Raw genomic sequence first — 18,488 nt, forward strand, 5'->3', positions numbered from 1 at the left:
CACTCTCACACTGTCTCCTCTTTCAGAGTCTGTGGATAGAGCGTAGCACTCTCACACTGTCTCCTCTCTCTTTCAGAGTATATAGATAGAGTGTAGCACTCTCACACTATCTCCTCTCTTTTTCAGAGTATGGATAGAGTGCAGCACTCTCACACTGTCTCCTCTCTCTTTCAGAGTATATAGATAGAGCGTAGCACTCTCACACTGTCTCCTCTCTCTTTCAGAGTCTATGGATAGAGCGCAGCACTCTCACACTGTCTCCTCTTTCAGAGTCTATGGATAGAGCGCAGCACTCACACTGTCTCCTCTTCCAGAGTCTGTAGATAGAGCGCAGCACTCTCACACTATCTCCTTTTTTTTTCAGAGTCTGGATAGAGTGCAGCACTCTCCCACTGTCTCCTCGCTCTGTTAGAGTCTACGGATAGATTGCAGCACTCTCACACTGTCTCCTCTCTCTTTCAGAGTCTGTGGATAGAGCGCAGCACTCTCACACTGTCTCCTCTCTCTTTCAGAGTCTATGGATAGAGCGCAGCAATCACACTATCTCCTCTCTTTCAGAGTCTATGAATAGAGCGCAGCACTCTCACACTATCTCCTCTCTCTTTCAGAGTCTGGATAGAGCGCAGCACTCTCACACTGTCTCCTCTCTCTTTCAGAGTCTATGAATAGAGCGCAGCACTCTCACACTATCTCCTCTCTCTTTCAGAGTCTGGATAGAGCGCAGCACTCTCACACTGTCTCCTCTTTCAGAGTCTATGGATAGATTGCAGCACTCTCACACTGTCTACTCTCTATTTCAGAGTCTGTGGATAGAGCGCAGCACTCTCACACTGTCTCCTCTTTCAGAGTCTATGGATAGAGAGCAGCACTCACACTGTCTCCTCTTTCAGAGTCTATGGATAGATTGCAGCACTCTCACACTGTCTACTCTCTCTTTCAGAGTCTATGGATAGATTGCAGCACTCTCACACTGTCTGTGGATAGAGCGCAGCACTCTCACACTGTCTCCTTGCTCTTTCAGAGTCTATGGATAGAGCGCAGCACTCTCACACTGTCTCCTCTCTCTTTCAGAGTCTATGGATAGAGCGCAGCATTCTCACACTGTCTCCTCTTTCAGAGTCTGTAGATAGAGCGCAGCACTCTCACACTATCTCCTCTTTTTTTCAGAGTCTGGATAGAGTACAGCACTCTCACACTGTCTCCTCGCTCTTTTAGAGTCTACGGATAGATTGCAGCACTCTCACACTGTCTCCTCTCTCTTTCAGAGTCTGTGGATAGAGCGCAGCACTCACACTATCTCCTCTCTGTTTCAGAGTCTGGATAGAGCGCAGCACTCTCACACTGTCTCCTCTCTCTTTCAGAGTCTATGAATAGAGCGCAGCACTCTCACACTATCTCCTCTCTCTTTCAGAGTCTGGATAGAGCGCAGCACTCTCACACTGTCTCCTCTCTCTTTCAGAGTCTGTGGATAGAGCGCAGCACTCTCACACTATCTCCTCTCTCTTTCAGAGTCTGGATAGAGCGCAGCACTCTCACACTGTCTCCTCTCTCTTTCAGAGTCTATGAATAGAGCGCAGCACTCTCACACTATCTCCTCTCTCTTTCAGAGTCTGGATAGAGCGCAGCACTCTCACACTATCTCCTCTCTTTTTCAGAGTCTGGATAGAGCGCAGCACTCTCACACTGTCTCCTCTCTCTTTCAGAGTCTGTGGATAGAGCGCAGCACTCTCACACTATCTCCTCTCTCTTTCAGAGTCTGGATAGAGCGCAGCACTCTCACACTGTCTCCTCTCTCTTTCAGAGTCTGTGGATAGAGCGCAGCACTCGCACACTTTCTCCTCTCTCTTTCAGAGTATGGATAGAGCGCAGCACTCTCACACTGTCTCCTCTTTCAGAGTCTATGGATAGATTGCAGCACTCTCACACTGTCTACTCTCTATTTCAGAGTCTGTGGATAGAGCGCAGCACTCTCACACTGTCTCCTCTCTCTTTCAGAGTCTGTGGATAGAGCGTAGCACTCTCACACTGTCTCCTCTCTCTTTCAGAGTCTATGAATAGAGCGCAGCACTCACACTGTCTCCTCTCTCTTTCAGAGTCTATGGATAGAGCGCAGCACTCTCACACTATCTGCTCTCTCTTTCAGAGTCTGGATAGAGCGCAGCACTCTCACACTGTCTCTCTCTTTCAGAGTCTATGAATAGAGCGCAGCACTCTCACACTATCTCCTCTCTCTTTCAGAGTCTGGATAGAGCGCAGCACTCTCACACTGTCTCCTCTTTCAGAGTCTATGGATAGAGCGCAGCACTCACACTGTCTCCTCTTTCAGAGTCTATGGATAGATTGCAGCACTCTCACACTGTCTACTCTCTCTTTCAGAGTCTATGGATAGATTGCAGCACTCTGACACTGTCTGTGGATAGAGCGCAGCACTCTCACACTGTCTCCTCTCTCTTTCAGAGTCTGTGGATAGAGCGCAGCACTCTCACACTGTCTCCTCTCTCTTTCAGAGTCTGTGGATAGAGCGTAGCACTTTCCCACTGTCTCCTCTCTCTTTCAGAGTTTATGGATAGAGTGCAGCATTCTCACACTGTCTCCTCTCTTTTTCAGAGTCTGTGGATAGAGTGCAGCACTCTCACACTGTCTCCTCTCTTTTTCAGAGTCTATGGATAGAGCGCAGCACTCACACTGTCTCCTCTCTCTTTCAGAGTCTATGGATAGATTGCAGCACTCTCACACTGTCTCCTCTCTCTTTCAGAGTTTATGGATAGAGTGCAGCATTCTCACACTGTCTCCTCTCTTCAGAGTCTATGGATAGAGCGCAGCACTCACACTGTCTCCTCTCTCTTTCAGAGTCTATGGATAGATTGCAGCACTCTCACACTGTCTCCTCGCTCGTTCAGAGTCTATGGATAGAGCGCAGCACTCTCACACTGTCTCCTCTCTCTTTCAGAGTCTATGGATAGAGCGCAGCACTCTCACACTGTCTCTTCTCTCAGAGTTTACGGATAGATTGCAGCACTCTCACACTGTCTCTTCTCTCTTTCAGAGTCTATGGATAGAGCGCAGCACTCTCCCACTGTCTCCTCTGTCAGAGTCTATGGATAGAGCGCAGCACTCTCACACTGTCTCCTCTCTCTTTCAGAGTCTATGGATAGGGCGCAGCACTCTGTCTCCTCTCTCTTTCAGAGTCTATGGATAGAGCGCAGCACTCTCACACTGTCTCCTCGCTCTTTCAGAGTCTATGGATAGAGCGCAGCACTCTCACGCTGTCTCCTCGCTCTTTCAGAGTCTAGAGCGCATCACACTGTCCTCTCTTTCAGAGTCTATGGATAGAGCGCAGCACTCTCACACTTGCACTCTCCCACTGTCTCCTCTCTCAGAGTCTATGGATAGAGCGCAGCACTCTCACACTGTCTCCTCGCTCTTTCAGAGTCTATGGATAGAGCGCAGCACTCTCACACTGTCTCCTCGCTCTTTCAGAGTCTATGGATAGAGCGCAGCACTCTCACACTGTCTCCTCGCTCTCTCAGAGTCTATGGATAGAGTGCAGCACTCTCACACTGTCTCCTCTCTCTTTCAGAGTCTATGGATAGAGCGCATCACTCTCACACTGTCTCCTCGCTCTTTCAGAGTCTATGGATAGAGCGCAGCACTCTCACACTGTCTCCTCGCTCTCTCAGAGTCTATGGATAGAGCGCAGCACTCTCACACTGTCTCCTCGCTCTTTCAGAGTCTATGGATAGAGTGCAGCACTCTCACACTGTCTCCTCTCTCTTTCAGAGTCTATGGATAGAGCGCATCACTCTCACACTGTCTCCTCGCTCTTTCAGAGTCTATGGATAGAGCGCAGCACTCTCACACTGTCTCCTCGCTCTCTCAGAGTCTATGGATAGAGCGCAGCACTCTCACACTGTCTCCTCGCTCTTTCAGAGTCTATGGATAGAGCGCAGCACTCTCACACTGTCTCCTCGCTCTTTCAGAGTCTATGGATAGAGCGCAGCACTCTCACACTGTCTCCTCGCTCTCTCAGAGTCTATGGATAGAGAGCAGCACTCTCACACTGTCTCCTCTCTCTTTCAGAGTCTATGGATAGAGCGCATCACTCTCACACTGTCTCCTCTCTCTTTCAGAGTCTATGGATAGAGCGCATCACTCTCACACTGTCTCCTCGCTCTCTCAGAGTCTATGGATAGAGAGCAGCACTCTCACACTGTCTCCTCTCTCTTTCAGAGTCTATGGATAGAGCGCATCACTCTCACACTGTCTCCTCGTTCTTTCAGAGTCTATGGATAGAGTGCAGCACTCAATTCAATTCAAATGAGCTTTATTGGCAGGACTAAGTACACGTTAGCATTGCCAAAGCATATGGTAAAAATACGGGGGTGGGGGAGGGAGGCATATAGAGGTCCAGGATATATCAGACTCCTTTTAGAGGATAGGGGATGTTTCCAGGGTGGGGTATAGGAGTCCATGACGTATCAGGCTCTTTAGTCGGGGGATAGGGATATGTCCAGTGTTGGGGTACAGGAGTCCATGACATATCAGGCTCCTCTTAAGGCTGAGTCACACATAACTATATCGTTAATGATATCGTTGCAACGTCACGCTTTTGGTGACGTAGCAACGATCCCGCTAATGATCTCGTTATGTGTGACAGCGACCAACGATCAGGCCCCTGCTGGGAGATCGTTGGTCGATGGGAATGATCAGGACCTTTTTTTGGTCGCTGATCACCCGCTGTCATCGCTGGATCGGTGTGTGTGACGTCGATCCAGCGACGTGTTCACTTGTAACCAGGGTAAATATCGGGTTACTAAGTGCAGGGCCGTGCTTAGTAGCCCGATATTTACCCTGGTTACCATTGTAAAAGTTAAAAAAAAAACAGTACATACTCACCTTCTGATGTCTGTCACGTCCCCTGCCGGCGTCCACAGGGTTAAAACTGCTTTCGCCAGGAGCGCTGGTAATGCACGCGCTGCTGCCGAGAGCTTCCTGCACTGACTGTGTCAGCGCCGGCCGTAAAGCAGAGCACAGCGGTGACGTCACCGCTGTTACTGCCGGCGCTGACACAGTCAGTGCAGGGAAGCTCTCGGCAGCAGCGCGTGCATTACCAGCGCTCCTGCCGAAAGCAGTTTTAACCCTGTGGACGCCGGCGGGGGACGTGACAGACATCAGAAGGTGAGTATGTACTTTTTTTTTTTTACTTTTACAATGGTAACCAGGGTAAATATCGGGTTACTAAGCGCGGCCCTGCGCTTAGTAACCCGATGTTTACCCTGGTTACCCGGGTGCTGCAGGGGGACTTTGACATCGTTGAAGACAGTTTCAACGATGCCGAAGTCGTTCCCCTGATCGTTGGTCGCTGGAGAGCGCTGTCTGTGTGACAGCTCCCCAGCGACCACACAACGACTTACCAACGATCACGGCCAGGTCGTATCGCTGCTCGTGATCGTTGGTAAGTCGTTTAGTGTAACTCCAGCTTTAGTCTGTGGCAGGCACTGACATATTCCGCTGCTACGGCCACTGCACTTTCCTCTTCCCCCAGTATTATCGGCTATTTCTCTTCCTCCTCCATGGAGGTGAAGTCTGGGAAGAGATCAGTCTCTTGAGGTGAGTGTCCCTCACTGCGGAGTATTTGGGGCACCTCAGCAGGAAGTGGGCCTCATCCTCCACGGCCTCCTGTGGGCACTGCTGGCAGAGTCTGCTCTCTCGGGGCTTGTAGTTCTGTCGGTGCCGCCCGGATTCGATGAGTAGGCTGTGGGCGCTCAGTCTGTACCGGCTCAGGATCTGTCGGTCTTTGGGGTTTTCTAGTTTCTCTAGATATGGGGCCAGTTTGTACTCCCTCTGTAGGTTCTGGTATATTGTCAGTTTCTTGGATTTGTTTATGTCGTTCCTCCAGATGCGGAGATATTCCTCTTTGACTTTGTGTACCATCTTCTGGATTTCCCCTTTTGTCAGGCCATGGAGGTTGATGGCTTGGTCAGACTGGCTTTGGGTACTTTTTCTTGGGAGGCTTCCTGGGGCTTCCTGGTGTAGGAAGGCTTTGTGATGGTAGGAGCTGGGACTGCTACTTTGTAGATGAGCCTTGAATGACAGCGCCTTCTTCTTTATTGCGATGTGTAGTGGGAATCTGCCCGGCTCTGCTCGGCAGGCGCTGTTTGATGTGCTCCGATGGACTTGGAGAAGATGCTTGCAGAACTCTAGGTGGAATATTTCTGTCGGCCCAGCGTCCCACTTTGACCAGTTTGGGTATGAGACTGGGCCCCAGACCTCACTACTGTACAGAAGATTTGGGGCAATGATGGAGTCAAAGATTTTTAGCCAGACGGTTACTGGTGCCTTGAGATGGTACAGACGCCTTCTGATGGCATAGAAGGCTTTGGATGCCTTGTCTTATAGTAACTCTATGGCTTGCTTGAAGCTCCCTGACTGGCTGAGTTCTAGGCCCGGGTAGGTGTACCTGTTGGTTTCTGTAAGTGGACGGTTGTCTATCATAAAGGTAGGATGGCCAATGGGTTTCTGCTTTCTTTTCTGAAACACCATGATATTAGTTTTTTTCTCATTGAATGGCAGTGCCCATGTTCTGCTGAAGGTCTTTCACATTGTCTCCTCGCTCTTTCAGAGTCTATGGACAGATTGCAGCACTCTCACACTGTCTCTTCTCTCTTTTTCAGTCTATGGATAGAGCGCAGCACTCTCACACTGTCTCCTCTCTCTTTCAGAGTCTATGGATAGAGCGCAGCACTCTCACACTGTCTCCTCTCTCTTTCAGAGTCTATGGATAGATTGCAGCACTCTCACACTGTCTCCTCGCTCTTTCAGTCTATGGACAGATTGCAGCACTCTCACACTGTCTCTTCTCTCTTTTTCAGTCTATGGATAGAGCGCAGCACTCTCACACTGTCTCCTCTCTCTTTCAGAGTCTATGGATAGAGCGCAGCACTCTCACACTGTCTCCTCTCTCTTTCAGAGTCTATGGATAGAGCGCAGCACTCTCACACTGTCTCCTCTCTCTTTCAGAGTCTATGGATAGATTGCAGCACTCTCACACTGTCTCCTCTCTCTTTCAGAGTCTATGGATAGAGTGCAGCACTCTCACACTGTCTCCTCTCTCTTTCAGAGTCTATGGATAGATTGCAGCACTCTCACACTGTCTCCTCTCTCTTTCAGAGTCTACGGATAGATTGCAGCACTCTCACACTGTCTCCTCTCTTTCAGAGTCTATGGATAGATTGCAGCACTCTCACACTGTCTCCTCTCTCTTTCAGAGTCTACGGATAGATTGCAGCACTCTCACTGTCTCCTCTCTTTCAGAGTCTATGGATAGAGCACAGCACTCTCCCACTGTCTCCTCTCTCTTTCAGAGTCTATGGATAGAGCGCAGCACTCTCACACTGTCTCCTCTCTCTTTCAGAGTCTATGGATAGAGCGCAGCACTCTCACACTGTCTCCTCTTTCAGAGTCTATGGATAGAGCGCAGCACTCTCACACTGTCTCACAGTCTCCCGGGAATCTCTTGCTGGTTTGAAGTCCAGAAACGAGAGCTGGTAAGGTGTCCGCAGCCACGGGGAGTGGTGGTCTCACATCACATGTGATCTGTAATAATCGGGGTGGGGTCTGCAGGTGGAGGTGAGTCCCCTGGAGAACGCGCTGCAGGTTCTGGGGAACAAGACGCAGGAGCTGCGAGCGCTGATCACCCAGTACCAGCACCACAACCTGCACGGGAACATCAACCTGCTCAGCATGTGTCTGAACGGGGTCATCGACGCCGCCGTCAATGGGGGGATCACGCGATACCAGGAGGTGCGAGAACTGCGAGTGAAACCTACAGGATCCCTAAGTGTCCATCCCTTTATAGATCTGTCTGTAGCTTCCCCACCCGCTGTCTCTTTAGGTCTTTCTTTTTGCCCCTCTCTCACTGTCTGTCAATATTTTCTCCTCTCTCGCTCTGTCTGTGTCTTCCTCTCTCAGTCTTGGTGTCACCCTCTCGCTGTCTCGCTCTCTATGTGTCATGCCAGACGCTGTTCAGACCAGGTTGTTCGACAGACAGCGGTAATTCTGCTTTTGACCACTATTTGCTCATTGGCGTCGGCTAGGTTTTGTCCAGCTGTTCCAGGGTTAATTTACCTGATCCTCGGATTGGAAGCTGGGCCCTGCCCATTGCCTTTAAATAGTTCTCCGGATCATTGGGCGTCGCCGATTATAGCTTCTGTCTTGCGTTGTTATCTCGGTCTGGAGTGGAGAGCTGGTTGTTGGAGAATCGTTGCTGATGGTGTATTTTCCTTTGAGAAGAAAGAAAACTCTCCACAGAGTCAAATGCAGCAGAATCAGATGGCAAAGAAAACGCCCATGCTTGGGGATCCCCGCTTAACAATGACAACACCAGGCCCACACGCTGAGCCTCATTACCCGAGGAGATCGGGCGCATACAGAAATATAGTTTGCAAGCTTCACGAAAAGAAACAAATTTACTGCGTTCCCCAGCAAATTTTTCAGGCAAAGGAAATTTAGGCTCAGCAACTCTACCTGTCGCTCTAGCTTGCACATTAGATACTGCTAGTCCCTGTTGCTGTACTGCCCCCCTCAACTCCGTGACCTGTAAAGACAGCGCCTCCAACTGGCGGGTTATGGAAGTCATGGGATCCATTACAAAACACAAAAAAAAACAAAAAACCACCCTTTTTTTTTTTTTGTTAGGCCGATTATAATGTCACGGGGAGACTAGGAGGGTGAGAGCTAATAACCCGGGCCCCTGCAATTTCCCTCAGACTAGGGAAATCCTGACTGACCCTCTACCTGGAGTTTACACTGATGGTGTGCATGTCCAGGCCTCGAACCTCACCCTGACTCCTGTTACAACCCTAAGCTGAAAACCTCCGCCCACCACCCAGTGAACGTAATACACCAATACCCACAGTTAGCACAGACAAGGATAAAGGAAAATATATACCACGTCGCAGTCACACAGGAATACACTATAAATGTGCAGGGCAAAATAAATACAAATATAGGAAGGAGTAAATAAGACAAAGGAAAATACACCACCAGCAACGATTCTCCAACCACCAGCTCTCCACTCCAGACTGAGATAACAACGCACAAGACAGAAGCTATAATCGGCGACGCCCAAAGATCAGGAGAACTATTTAAAGGCAATGGGCATGGCCCAGCTTCCAATCCGAGGATCAGGTAAATTAACCCCGGAACAGCTGGACAAAACCTAGCCGACGCCAATGAGCACATAGTGGTCAAAAGCGGAATTACCGCTGTCTGTCGAACGACCTGGTCTGAACAGCGTCTGACATGACAGTATGTCCCCCTCTCAATTTCTCTCTCTTAGGCTTTGTGCACACATTGCGTTTTTTTCACTTTTTTTCGCTATAAAAACGCGATAAAAACGCATACATATGCATCCCGTCATTTAGAATGCATTCTGTAATTTTTGTGCACATGATGCTTTTTTTCCGCAAAAAAAACGCATCGCGGTAAAAAACGCATCATGTTCATTAATTTGTGGATTTTTTGCATTTTTCCCGCTATTTAACCCCTTAATCCCATCTGACGTACTATACCGTCGAGGTGGGGTGGGCCTTAATTCCCGGTGACGGTATAGTACGTCATACGCGATTGGCCGCGCTCACGGGGGGAGCGCGGCCGATCGCGGCCGGGTGTCGGCTGCATATCGCAGCTGACATCCGGCACTATGTGCCAGGAGCGGTCACGGACCGCCCCCGGCACATTAACCCCCGGCACACCGCGATCAAACATGATCGCGGTGTACCGGCGGTACAGGGAAGCATCGCGCAGGGAGGGGGCTCCCTGCGTGCTTCCCTGAGACGATCGGTACAAGGTGATGTACTCACCTCGTACCGAACGTCTTCTCCCTGCAGGCCCCGGATCCAAAATGGCCGAGGGGCTGTATCCGGGTCCTGCAGGGAGCACTTCCGGGTCGGAGCAGGCTGCAGATGAAAGCTGCAGCCTGCTCCGATGAAAGTATGATCGCCGATCTGATAGAGTGCTGTGCACACTATCAGATCTGCGATCTGTGATGTCCCCCCCTGGGACAAAGTAAAAAAGTTAAAAAAAAAATTTCCACATGTGTAAAAAAAAAAAAAAAAAAAAAAATTCCTAAATAAATAATAATAAAAAAAAAAAATTATTCCCATAAATACATTTCTTTATCTAAAAAAAACAAACAAAAACAATAAAAGTACACATATTTAGTATCGCCGCGTCCGTAACGACCCAACCTATAAAACTGGCCCACTAGTTAACCCCTTCAGTAAACACCGTAAGAAAAAAAAAAAAAAAAAACGAGGCAAAAAACAACGCTTTATTACCATACCGCCGAACAAAAAGTGGAATAACACGCGATCAAAAAGACGGATATAAATAACCATGGTACCGCTGAAAACGTCATCTTGTCCCGCAAAAAACGAGCCGCCATACAGCATCATCAGCAAAAAAATAAAAAAGTTATAGTCCTCAGAATAAAGCGATGCCAAAATAATTATTTTTTCTATAAAATAGTTTTTATCGTATAAAAGCGTCAAAACATAAAAAAATGATATAAATGAGGTATCGCTGTAATCGTACTGACCAGACGAATAAAACTGCTTTATCAATTTTACCAAGCGCAGAACGGTATAAACGCCTCTCCCAAAAGAAATTCATGAATAGCAGGTTTTTGGTCACTCTGCCTCACAAAAATCGGAATAAAAAGTGATAAAAAATGGTCACGTGTCCGAAAATGTTACCAATAAAAACGTCAACTCGTCCCGCAAAAAACAAGACCTCACATGACTCTGTGGACCAAAATGTGGAAAAATTATAGGTCTCAAAATGTGGAGACGCAAAAACTTTTTTGCTATAAAAAGCGTCTTTTAGTCTGGTTTCACACTTGCGTTTTTATCTGCATGCGTTTTTTAAAAAAACCGCATGTGTGAAAAAATGCATGTAAACGCGGTAAAACGCATGCGTTTTTATAGAAAAACACAAGAAAACAAGAAAAAAACAAAAAACCCTAACCCTACTCCTAACCTGAAATACGTGGCACTGAAATGCGTGGCACTGAAATATACGTTTATATACGTATATACGTATATAAGTGCCACGATATTTCAGTGGCCACGTATATAAGTGCCACGTATTTAAGTGCCACGTATTTAAGTGCCACGTATTTAAGTGCCACGTATTTCAGTGCCACGTATTTCAGTGCCACGTATTTACGTGCCACGTATTTACGTGCCACGTATTTTTCAGTGCCTGAAATACGTGGCACTGAAATACGTGGCACTGAAATATCGTGGCACTGAAATATCGTGGCACTGAAGTATTTACGTGCCACGTATTTTTCAGTGCCTGAAATACGTGGCACTGAAATACGTGGCACTGAAATACGTGGCACTGAAATATCGTGGCACTGAAATACGTGGCACTGAAATACGTGGCACTTAAATACGTGGCTCTTAAATACGTGGCACTTGTATACGTGGCACTTATATACGTGGCACTTATGACTGTCAGAAAATGTTCAGTAAACGGTTAGGGGTGAGGTTAGGGGTGTGTTTGCATTAGGGTTTCAGGTAGAATTGGGGAGTTTCCACTGTTTAGGCACATCAGGGGCTCTCCAAACGCGACATGGCGTCCAATCTGAATTCCAGCCAATTCTGCGTTGAAAAAGTAAAACAGTGCTCCTTCCCTTCCGAGCTCTCCCGTGCGTCCAAAAAGGGGTTTACCCCAACATATGGGGTATCCGCGTACTCGGGACAAATTGGACAACAACTTCTGGGGTCCAAGCTCTCTTGTTATCCTTGGGAAAATAAAAATTTGGGGGACTAAAAATCATTTTTGTGGGAAAAAAAATATGTTTTATTTTCACGGCTCTGCGTTGTAAACTGTAGTGAAACACTTGGGGGTTCAAAGTTCTCACAACACATCTAGATAAGTTCCTTGGGAGGTCTAGTTTCCAATATGGGGTCACTTGTGGGGGGTTTGTACTGTTTGGGTACATCAGGGGCTCTGCAAATGCAACGTGACGCCTGCAGACCAATCCATTTAAGTCTGCATTCCAAATGGCGCTCCTTCCCTTCCGAGCTCTGTCATGCGCCCAAACAGTGGTTCCCCCCCACATAGGGGGTATCAGCGTACTCAGGACAAATTGGACAACAACTTTTAGGGTCCAATTTATCCTGATACCCTTGTGAAAATACAAAACTGGGGGCTAAATTTCATTTTTGTGAAAAAAAAAATATATATATTTTCACGGCTCTGCGTTATAAACTGTAGTGAAACACTTGGGGGTTCAAAGTTCTCACAACACATCTAGATAAGTTCCTTGGGGGGTCTAGTTTCCAATATGGGGTCACTTGTGGGGGGTTTGTACTGTTTGGGTACATCAGGGGCTCTGCAAATGCAACGTGACGCCTGCAGACCAATCCATTTAAGTCTGCATTCCAAATGGCGCTCCTTCCCTTCCGAGCTCTGCCATGCGCCCAAACAGTGGTTCCCCCCCACATATGGGGTATCAGCGTACTCAGGACAAATTGGACAACAACTTTTAGGGTCCAATTTATCCTGATACCCTTGTGAAAATACAAAACTGGGGGCTAAATTTCATTTTTGTGAAAAAAAAAATAAAAAAAATATTTTCACGGCTCTGCGTTATAAACTGTAGTGAAACACTTGGGGGTTCAAAGTTCTCACAACACATCTAGATAAGTTCCTTGGGGGGTCTAGTTTCCAATATGGGGTCACTTGTGGGGGGTTTGTACTGTTTGGGTACATCAGGGGCTCTGCAAATGCAACGTGACGCCTGCTGACCAATCCATTTAAGTCTGCATTCCAAATGGCGCTCCTTCCCTTCCGAGCTCTGTCATGCGCCCAAACAGTGGTCCCCCCCCACAAATGGGGTATCAGCGTACTCCAGACAAATTGGACAACAACTTTTGGGGTCCAATTTATCCTGATACCCTTGTGAAAATACAAAACTGGGGGCTAAAAAATCATTTTTGTGAAAAAAAAATAAAATTTTATTTTCACGGCTCTGCGTTATAAACTGTAGTGAAACACTTGGGGGTTCAAAGCTCTCAAAACACATCTAGATAAGTTCCTTAGGGGGTCTACTTTCCAAAATGGTGTCACTTGTGGGGGGGTTAATGTTTAGGCACATCAGGGGCTCTCCAAACGCAACATGGCATCCCATCTTAATTCCAGTCAATTTTGCATTGAAAAGTAAAATAGCGCTTCTTCCCTTCTGAGCTCTGCTATGCGCCCAAACAATGGTTTACACCCACATATGGGGTATCAGTGTACTCAGGACAAATTGCACAACAACTTTTGTGGTCTAATTTCTTCTCTTACCCTTGGGAAAATAAAAAATTGGGGGTGAAAAGATCATTTTTGTGAAAAAATATGATTTTTTATTTTTACGGCTCTGCATTATAAACTTCTGTAAAGCACTTGTTGGGTCAAAGTGCTCACCACACATCTAGATAAGTTCCTTAGGGGGTCTACTTTCCAAAATGGTGTCACTTGTTAGGGGTTTCAATGTTTAGGCACATCAAGGGCTCTCTAAATGCAACTTGGCGTCCCATCTCAATTCCAGTCAATTTTGCATTGAAAAGTCAAATGGCGCTCCTTCCCTTCCAAGCTCTGCCATGCGCCCAAACAATGGTTTACACCCACATATGGGGTATCAGCGTACTCAGGACAAATTGCACAACAATTTTTGGGGTCCAATTTCTTCTCTCACCCTTGGGAAAATAAAAAATTGGGGGTGAAAAGATCATTTTTGTGAAAAAATATGATTTTTTATTTTTACGGCTCTGCATTATAAACTTCTGTAAAGCACTTGTTGGGTCAAAGTGCTCACCACACATCTAGATAAGTTCCTTAGGGGGTCTACTTTCCAAAATGGTGTCACTTGTTAGGGGTTTCAATGTTTAGGCACATCAGGGGCTCTCCAAATGCAACATGGCGTCCCATCTCAATTCCAGTCAATTTTGCATTGAAAAGTCAAATGGCGCTCCTTTGCTTCCAAGCTCTGCCATGCGCCCAAACTGTGGTTTACCCCCACATATGGGGTATCAGCGTACTCAGGACAAATTGTACAACAACTTTTGGGGTCTATTTTCTCCTGTTACCCTTGGTAAAATAAAACAAATTGGAGCTGAAATAAATTTTGTGTGAAAAAAAGTTAAATGTTCATTTTTATTTAAACATTCCAAAAATTCCTGTGAAACACCTGAAGGGTTAATAAACTTCTTGAAAGTGGTTTTGAGTACCTTGAGGGGTGCAGTTTTTAGAATGGTGTCACACTTGGGTATTTTCTATCATATAGACCCGTCAAAATGACTTCAAATGAGATGTGGTCCCTAAAAAAAATGGTGTTGTAAAAATGAGAAATTGCTGGTCAACTTTTAACCCTTATAACTCCGTCACAAAAAACAATTTTGGTTCCAAAATTGTGCTGATGTAAAGTAGACATGTGGGAAATGTTATTTATTAAGTATTTTGTGTGACATATGTCTGTGATTTAAGGGCATAAAAATTCAAAGTTGGAAAATTGCGAAATTTTCCAAATTTTCGCCAAATATTCGTTTTTTTCACAAATAAACGCAAGTTATATCGAAGAAATTTTACCACTAACATGAAGTACAATATGTCACGAGAAAACAATGTCAGAATCGCCAAGATCCGTTGAAGCGTTCCAGAGTTATAACCTCATAAAGGGACAGTGGTCAGAATTGTAAAAATTGGCCCGGTCATTAACGTGCAAACCACCCTCGGGGCTTAAGGGGTTAATGCATTGGAAAGCTCCGGAAAAAAACGCACAAAAAACGCGTCAAAAACGCGAAAAAACCACATTCGGATTTCTTGCAGAAAATGTCCGCTTTTCTTCAGTAATTTTCTGCAAGAAATCCTGACGTGTGCACATACCCTAACATTGTGTCTTTCTGTCTGTGTTCCCCACCCCCCACTTTTCAGCGATCTCTTGCTCTCTGTGTCCCTCTCTCGCTGTCTTTCTGTGTCCCCCTCTGTCTGTGTCCCTTTCTCGCTGTCTCTCTCTCTCTGTGTCCCCCTCTTGCTGTCTCTCTGTGTCCCCCTTTCACAGTCTCTCTCTCTGTGTCCCTCTCTCTCACGGTGTCTCTCTGTGTCCCTCTTGCTGTCTCTCTCTTACGATCTCTCTCTCTCTGTACGTCTTGCTGTTTCCTTCTCTCTTACGGTCTGTCTGTGTCCCTCTGTCTCACTGTCTCTCTCTGTTCCTCGTCTCTTTCTGTGTCCCCCTCTCACGATCTCTCTGTGTCCCCCTCTCACTGTCTCTCTCTCTGTGTCCCCCTCTCACTGTCTCTCTGTGTCCCCCTCTCACTGTCTCTCTCTCTGTGTCCCTCTCTCTCACGGTCTCTGTGTTCCCCTCTCATGGTTTCTCTCTTTGTCCACCTATCACGGTCTCTCTCTTTGCCCACCTCTCACGGTCTCTGTCTGTGTTCCCCTCTCATGGTCTCTCTCTTTGTCCACCTCTCACGGTCTCTCTCTCTGTGTCCCCCTTTCACAGTCTCTCTCTCTCTGTCCCCCTCTCACAGTCTCTCTCTCTGTGTCCCCCTCTCACTGTCTCTCTCTCTGTGTCTCCCTCTCGCTATCTCTCCTCGCACAGGCGTTCTTTGATAAGGATTACATCACGCAGCACCCGGAGGACACGGACAGGATCACTGCGCTGAAGGAGTTGATGCTGGAGCAGGTCGGTCACTCCCGGCTGCTGGTCAGAGATGATGTTGTTGCTCCGTGATGATGATGATGATGGTGGTGATATGATGATGATGGTGGTGGTGGTGATGGTGGTGATATGATGATGGTGGTGATATGATGATGGTGATGTGATGATGGTGATGATGATGGTGGTGGTGATGTGATGATGGTGGTGATATGATGATGATGATGGTGGTGGTGATGTGATGGTGGTGATATGATGATGGTGGTGATGTGATGATGGTGATGATGGTGGTGGTGGTGATATGATGATGGTGATGATGATGGTGGTGATGGTGGTGATGTGATGATGGTGATGATGGTGGTGGTGATGTGATGATGATGGTGGTGGTGGTGATGATGGTGGTGATATGATGATGATGGTGATGTGATGATGGTGGTGGTGGTGATATGATGATGATGGTGGTGATATGATGATGGTGGTGGTGGTGATGTGATGATGGTGGTGATATGATGATGGTGGTGGTGATGATGATGGTGGTGGTGGTGAGGATGTGATGATGATGGTGGTGGTGATATGATGATGGTGATGGTGATATGATGATGGTGGTGATGATGATGGTGGTGATGTGATGATGGTGGTGGTGGTGGTGATGGTGGTGATATGATGATGGTGGTGATATGATGATGGTGATGATGATGATGGTGGAGATGGTGGTGGTGATATGATGATGGTGGTGACTGTGAAGTTCTGAGGTTGTGGGTTATAATAATCATCTAGGCAGGATAATGATGTAACTAGGTTTCATTCCTTATGTTCATGGTTTTACAACAACTCCGGGTAGATGGCCGAGATACAATGTCCTCAGCGCAGAGGATGCCTTCCTGGTGCCGGTGGTCCTACTGCCCCCGTACCAGGCGATAATTATGGAACGATTGCTTTCCTTGATTACCAATCCTGGGTCCAGGCTCCTCCAGACGACAGATAACACAACTGAAGCAGAAATGTATCCAGCCCAGCCAGCAACCAAACTCTGCAGGCCATCCGTCCATGGGCTCCCGGACCTCAGCCATCGCTGTCTCTACCAACTCCGCACTAAGCACGTGGCTTATTGTCCTCCCTCCCTGGGATCAGCCCCATGAATGGGCAGAAGTGTTCACTCCCCCCCCCCCAAAGCTGTGCATTGGTGGAGGTATGTTCCTCAGGACAAACCCATCACCTGGGACTGCATGTGAGACCCCCTGTGGTGACGGCTCTGATGGGTCTACAGCCCGACCACACAATGGGACTAGTGACTGGGAAGACAATGGAATGATAGAGTTCTTTGATTACTAATCTTGGGTTTGGCCTTATGTGTACATCCAACCGGCTCATCCTCCTCTGCTTGCTGTCACTGAATGGAAACCTGGATTCCTGAGGATGAACTGAGGACAAGAAAATCACTAATAAATCACCGCAATACGATGTAACCGGTGCTCCATGCTGGGAAAAGTCTGCATCCCTTACAGCCGCAGACTCCGCTCTACGTGTATTGGTCCAATAGTCTTTAGAAGGCCAGCTCCTCACAGTGATGATGATGGTGGTGATGATGATCATGGTGGTGGTGATGATCATGGTGATCGTGATGTTTATGATGATGATGGTGTGGTGATGATGGTGATCATGGTGGTGGTGATGATGATGATTGATGATGGTGGTGATAATGCTGGTGATGATCCTGCTTTCTGCCCCGCAGGTGCATGTCCTGGGAGTGGGGCTGGCCGTACACGAGCGCTGTGTCCACCCAGAGATGAGGCCTCTTCACAAGAAGCTGGTGGATCAGTTCCAGGTCATGCGCTCCAGTCTGTACCAGGTGAGACATTATCTATCCATTATACCTGTATATATGGTGCTCGCCCATCTGAGGGCCTCTGTGTGCAGCTCTGCGGCCCTGCCGTGTTCAAGAAACAGTGTAGAGTAGTGTAGCAGAGTGAGTGAAGTGAAGGACACCCCGTTCCTCCCACGTCACCAATCCGTGACGTCACTACACAGGCACAGCTCTCCGGCGCCCCCTATGTCTCTCAGGTCAGTAAGGGAACTGCACCTAGAGCAAATGGCCGCCGGGGAGACTGCCCTGTTACCCACGCTGGGTATTCTAAGATTCGCAATCAGAGTAAAAGGATCAGCCCAAAATTAATTTATGATTTAATTGCCTTAAGGGTGCACTAGGTAATTACAAGAAATATACAATCACAATATATCAAGAGTTACAGTCAAATAAAATATAACCATAGTAATACAAGGCTTAAAGGTATAAAGCTGGAGGTCAATTTAACAGGTTGAAGGTCGCTTGTGGAAGCCGGGGGGCTCAGCGTTCCGCAGGTCCAAGACTTAGTTGCCGGGCAGCCCCCAGAAAGCATGTGCTTGCTCCCCTCTGGCTGGCATATGCCCTGTTCCTTAGTTAGTCATCTTCCCCTGTTCAGTGTGTGTCACTCTCCAAGTGTCCTCAGCTCTTAAACCCTGCCGTGTCCCTCCCCCTGTAACTGGGTGGGCTTAGCAATCTCCACCCCTCTGCTTCCCTGCAAGATTTATTCCAATATCTAATAAATGGGATAACTGCTCTCAGGGTGATCGGATCCATACACGGGCAGTACCAGCGCCTGTGGTTTGTTCTGCCAGTCGTATAGGAATCAAACCTGGACCCATTTGGTCGCTGTGGGAGGCTGATATCTAAACTGTGTTCCAAATTATTATTCAAATGCTATTTCCTCCTATTTCCTCTAAATTACCTATCTGAATT

At 47.4% G+C, this 18,488-nt stretch overlaps 1 protein-coding gene across 5 annotated transcripts in view; it reads left to right on the forward strand.

Moving 5' to 3' along the window:
* The window catches only part of DOCK3 (dedicator of cytokinesis 3), a 300,167-nt gene that overhangs the window by 268,528 nt on the left and 13,151 nt on the right, over nt 1-18,488 (forward strand). For all 5 annotated transcript variants that reach the window (XM_077277042.1, XM_077277043.1, XM_077277041.1 and 2 more), the window contains 4 exons: nt 7,461-7,547; nt 7,624-7,803; nt 15,656-15,739; nt 17,445-17,561. In XM_077277042.1, coding sequence (XP_077133157.1) covers nt 7,461-7,547; nt 7,624-7,803; nt 15,656-15,739; nt 17,445-17,561 — 468 coding nt within the window. The remainder of the gene's footprint in view (nt 1-7,460; nt 7,548-7,623; nt 7,804-15,655; nt 15,740-17,444; nt 17,562-18,488) is intronic.

This window comes from Ranitomeya variabilis, chromosome 8 (assembly GCF_051348905.1).
Source record: "Ranitomeya variabilis isolate aRanVar5 chromosome 8, aRanVar5.hap1, whole genome shotgun sequence".
In the NCBI taxonomy this organism is placed as follows: domain Eukaryota; kingdom Metazoa; phylum Chordata; class Amphibia; order Anura; family Dendrobatidae; genus Ranitomeya; species Ranitomeya variabilis.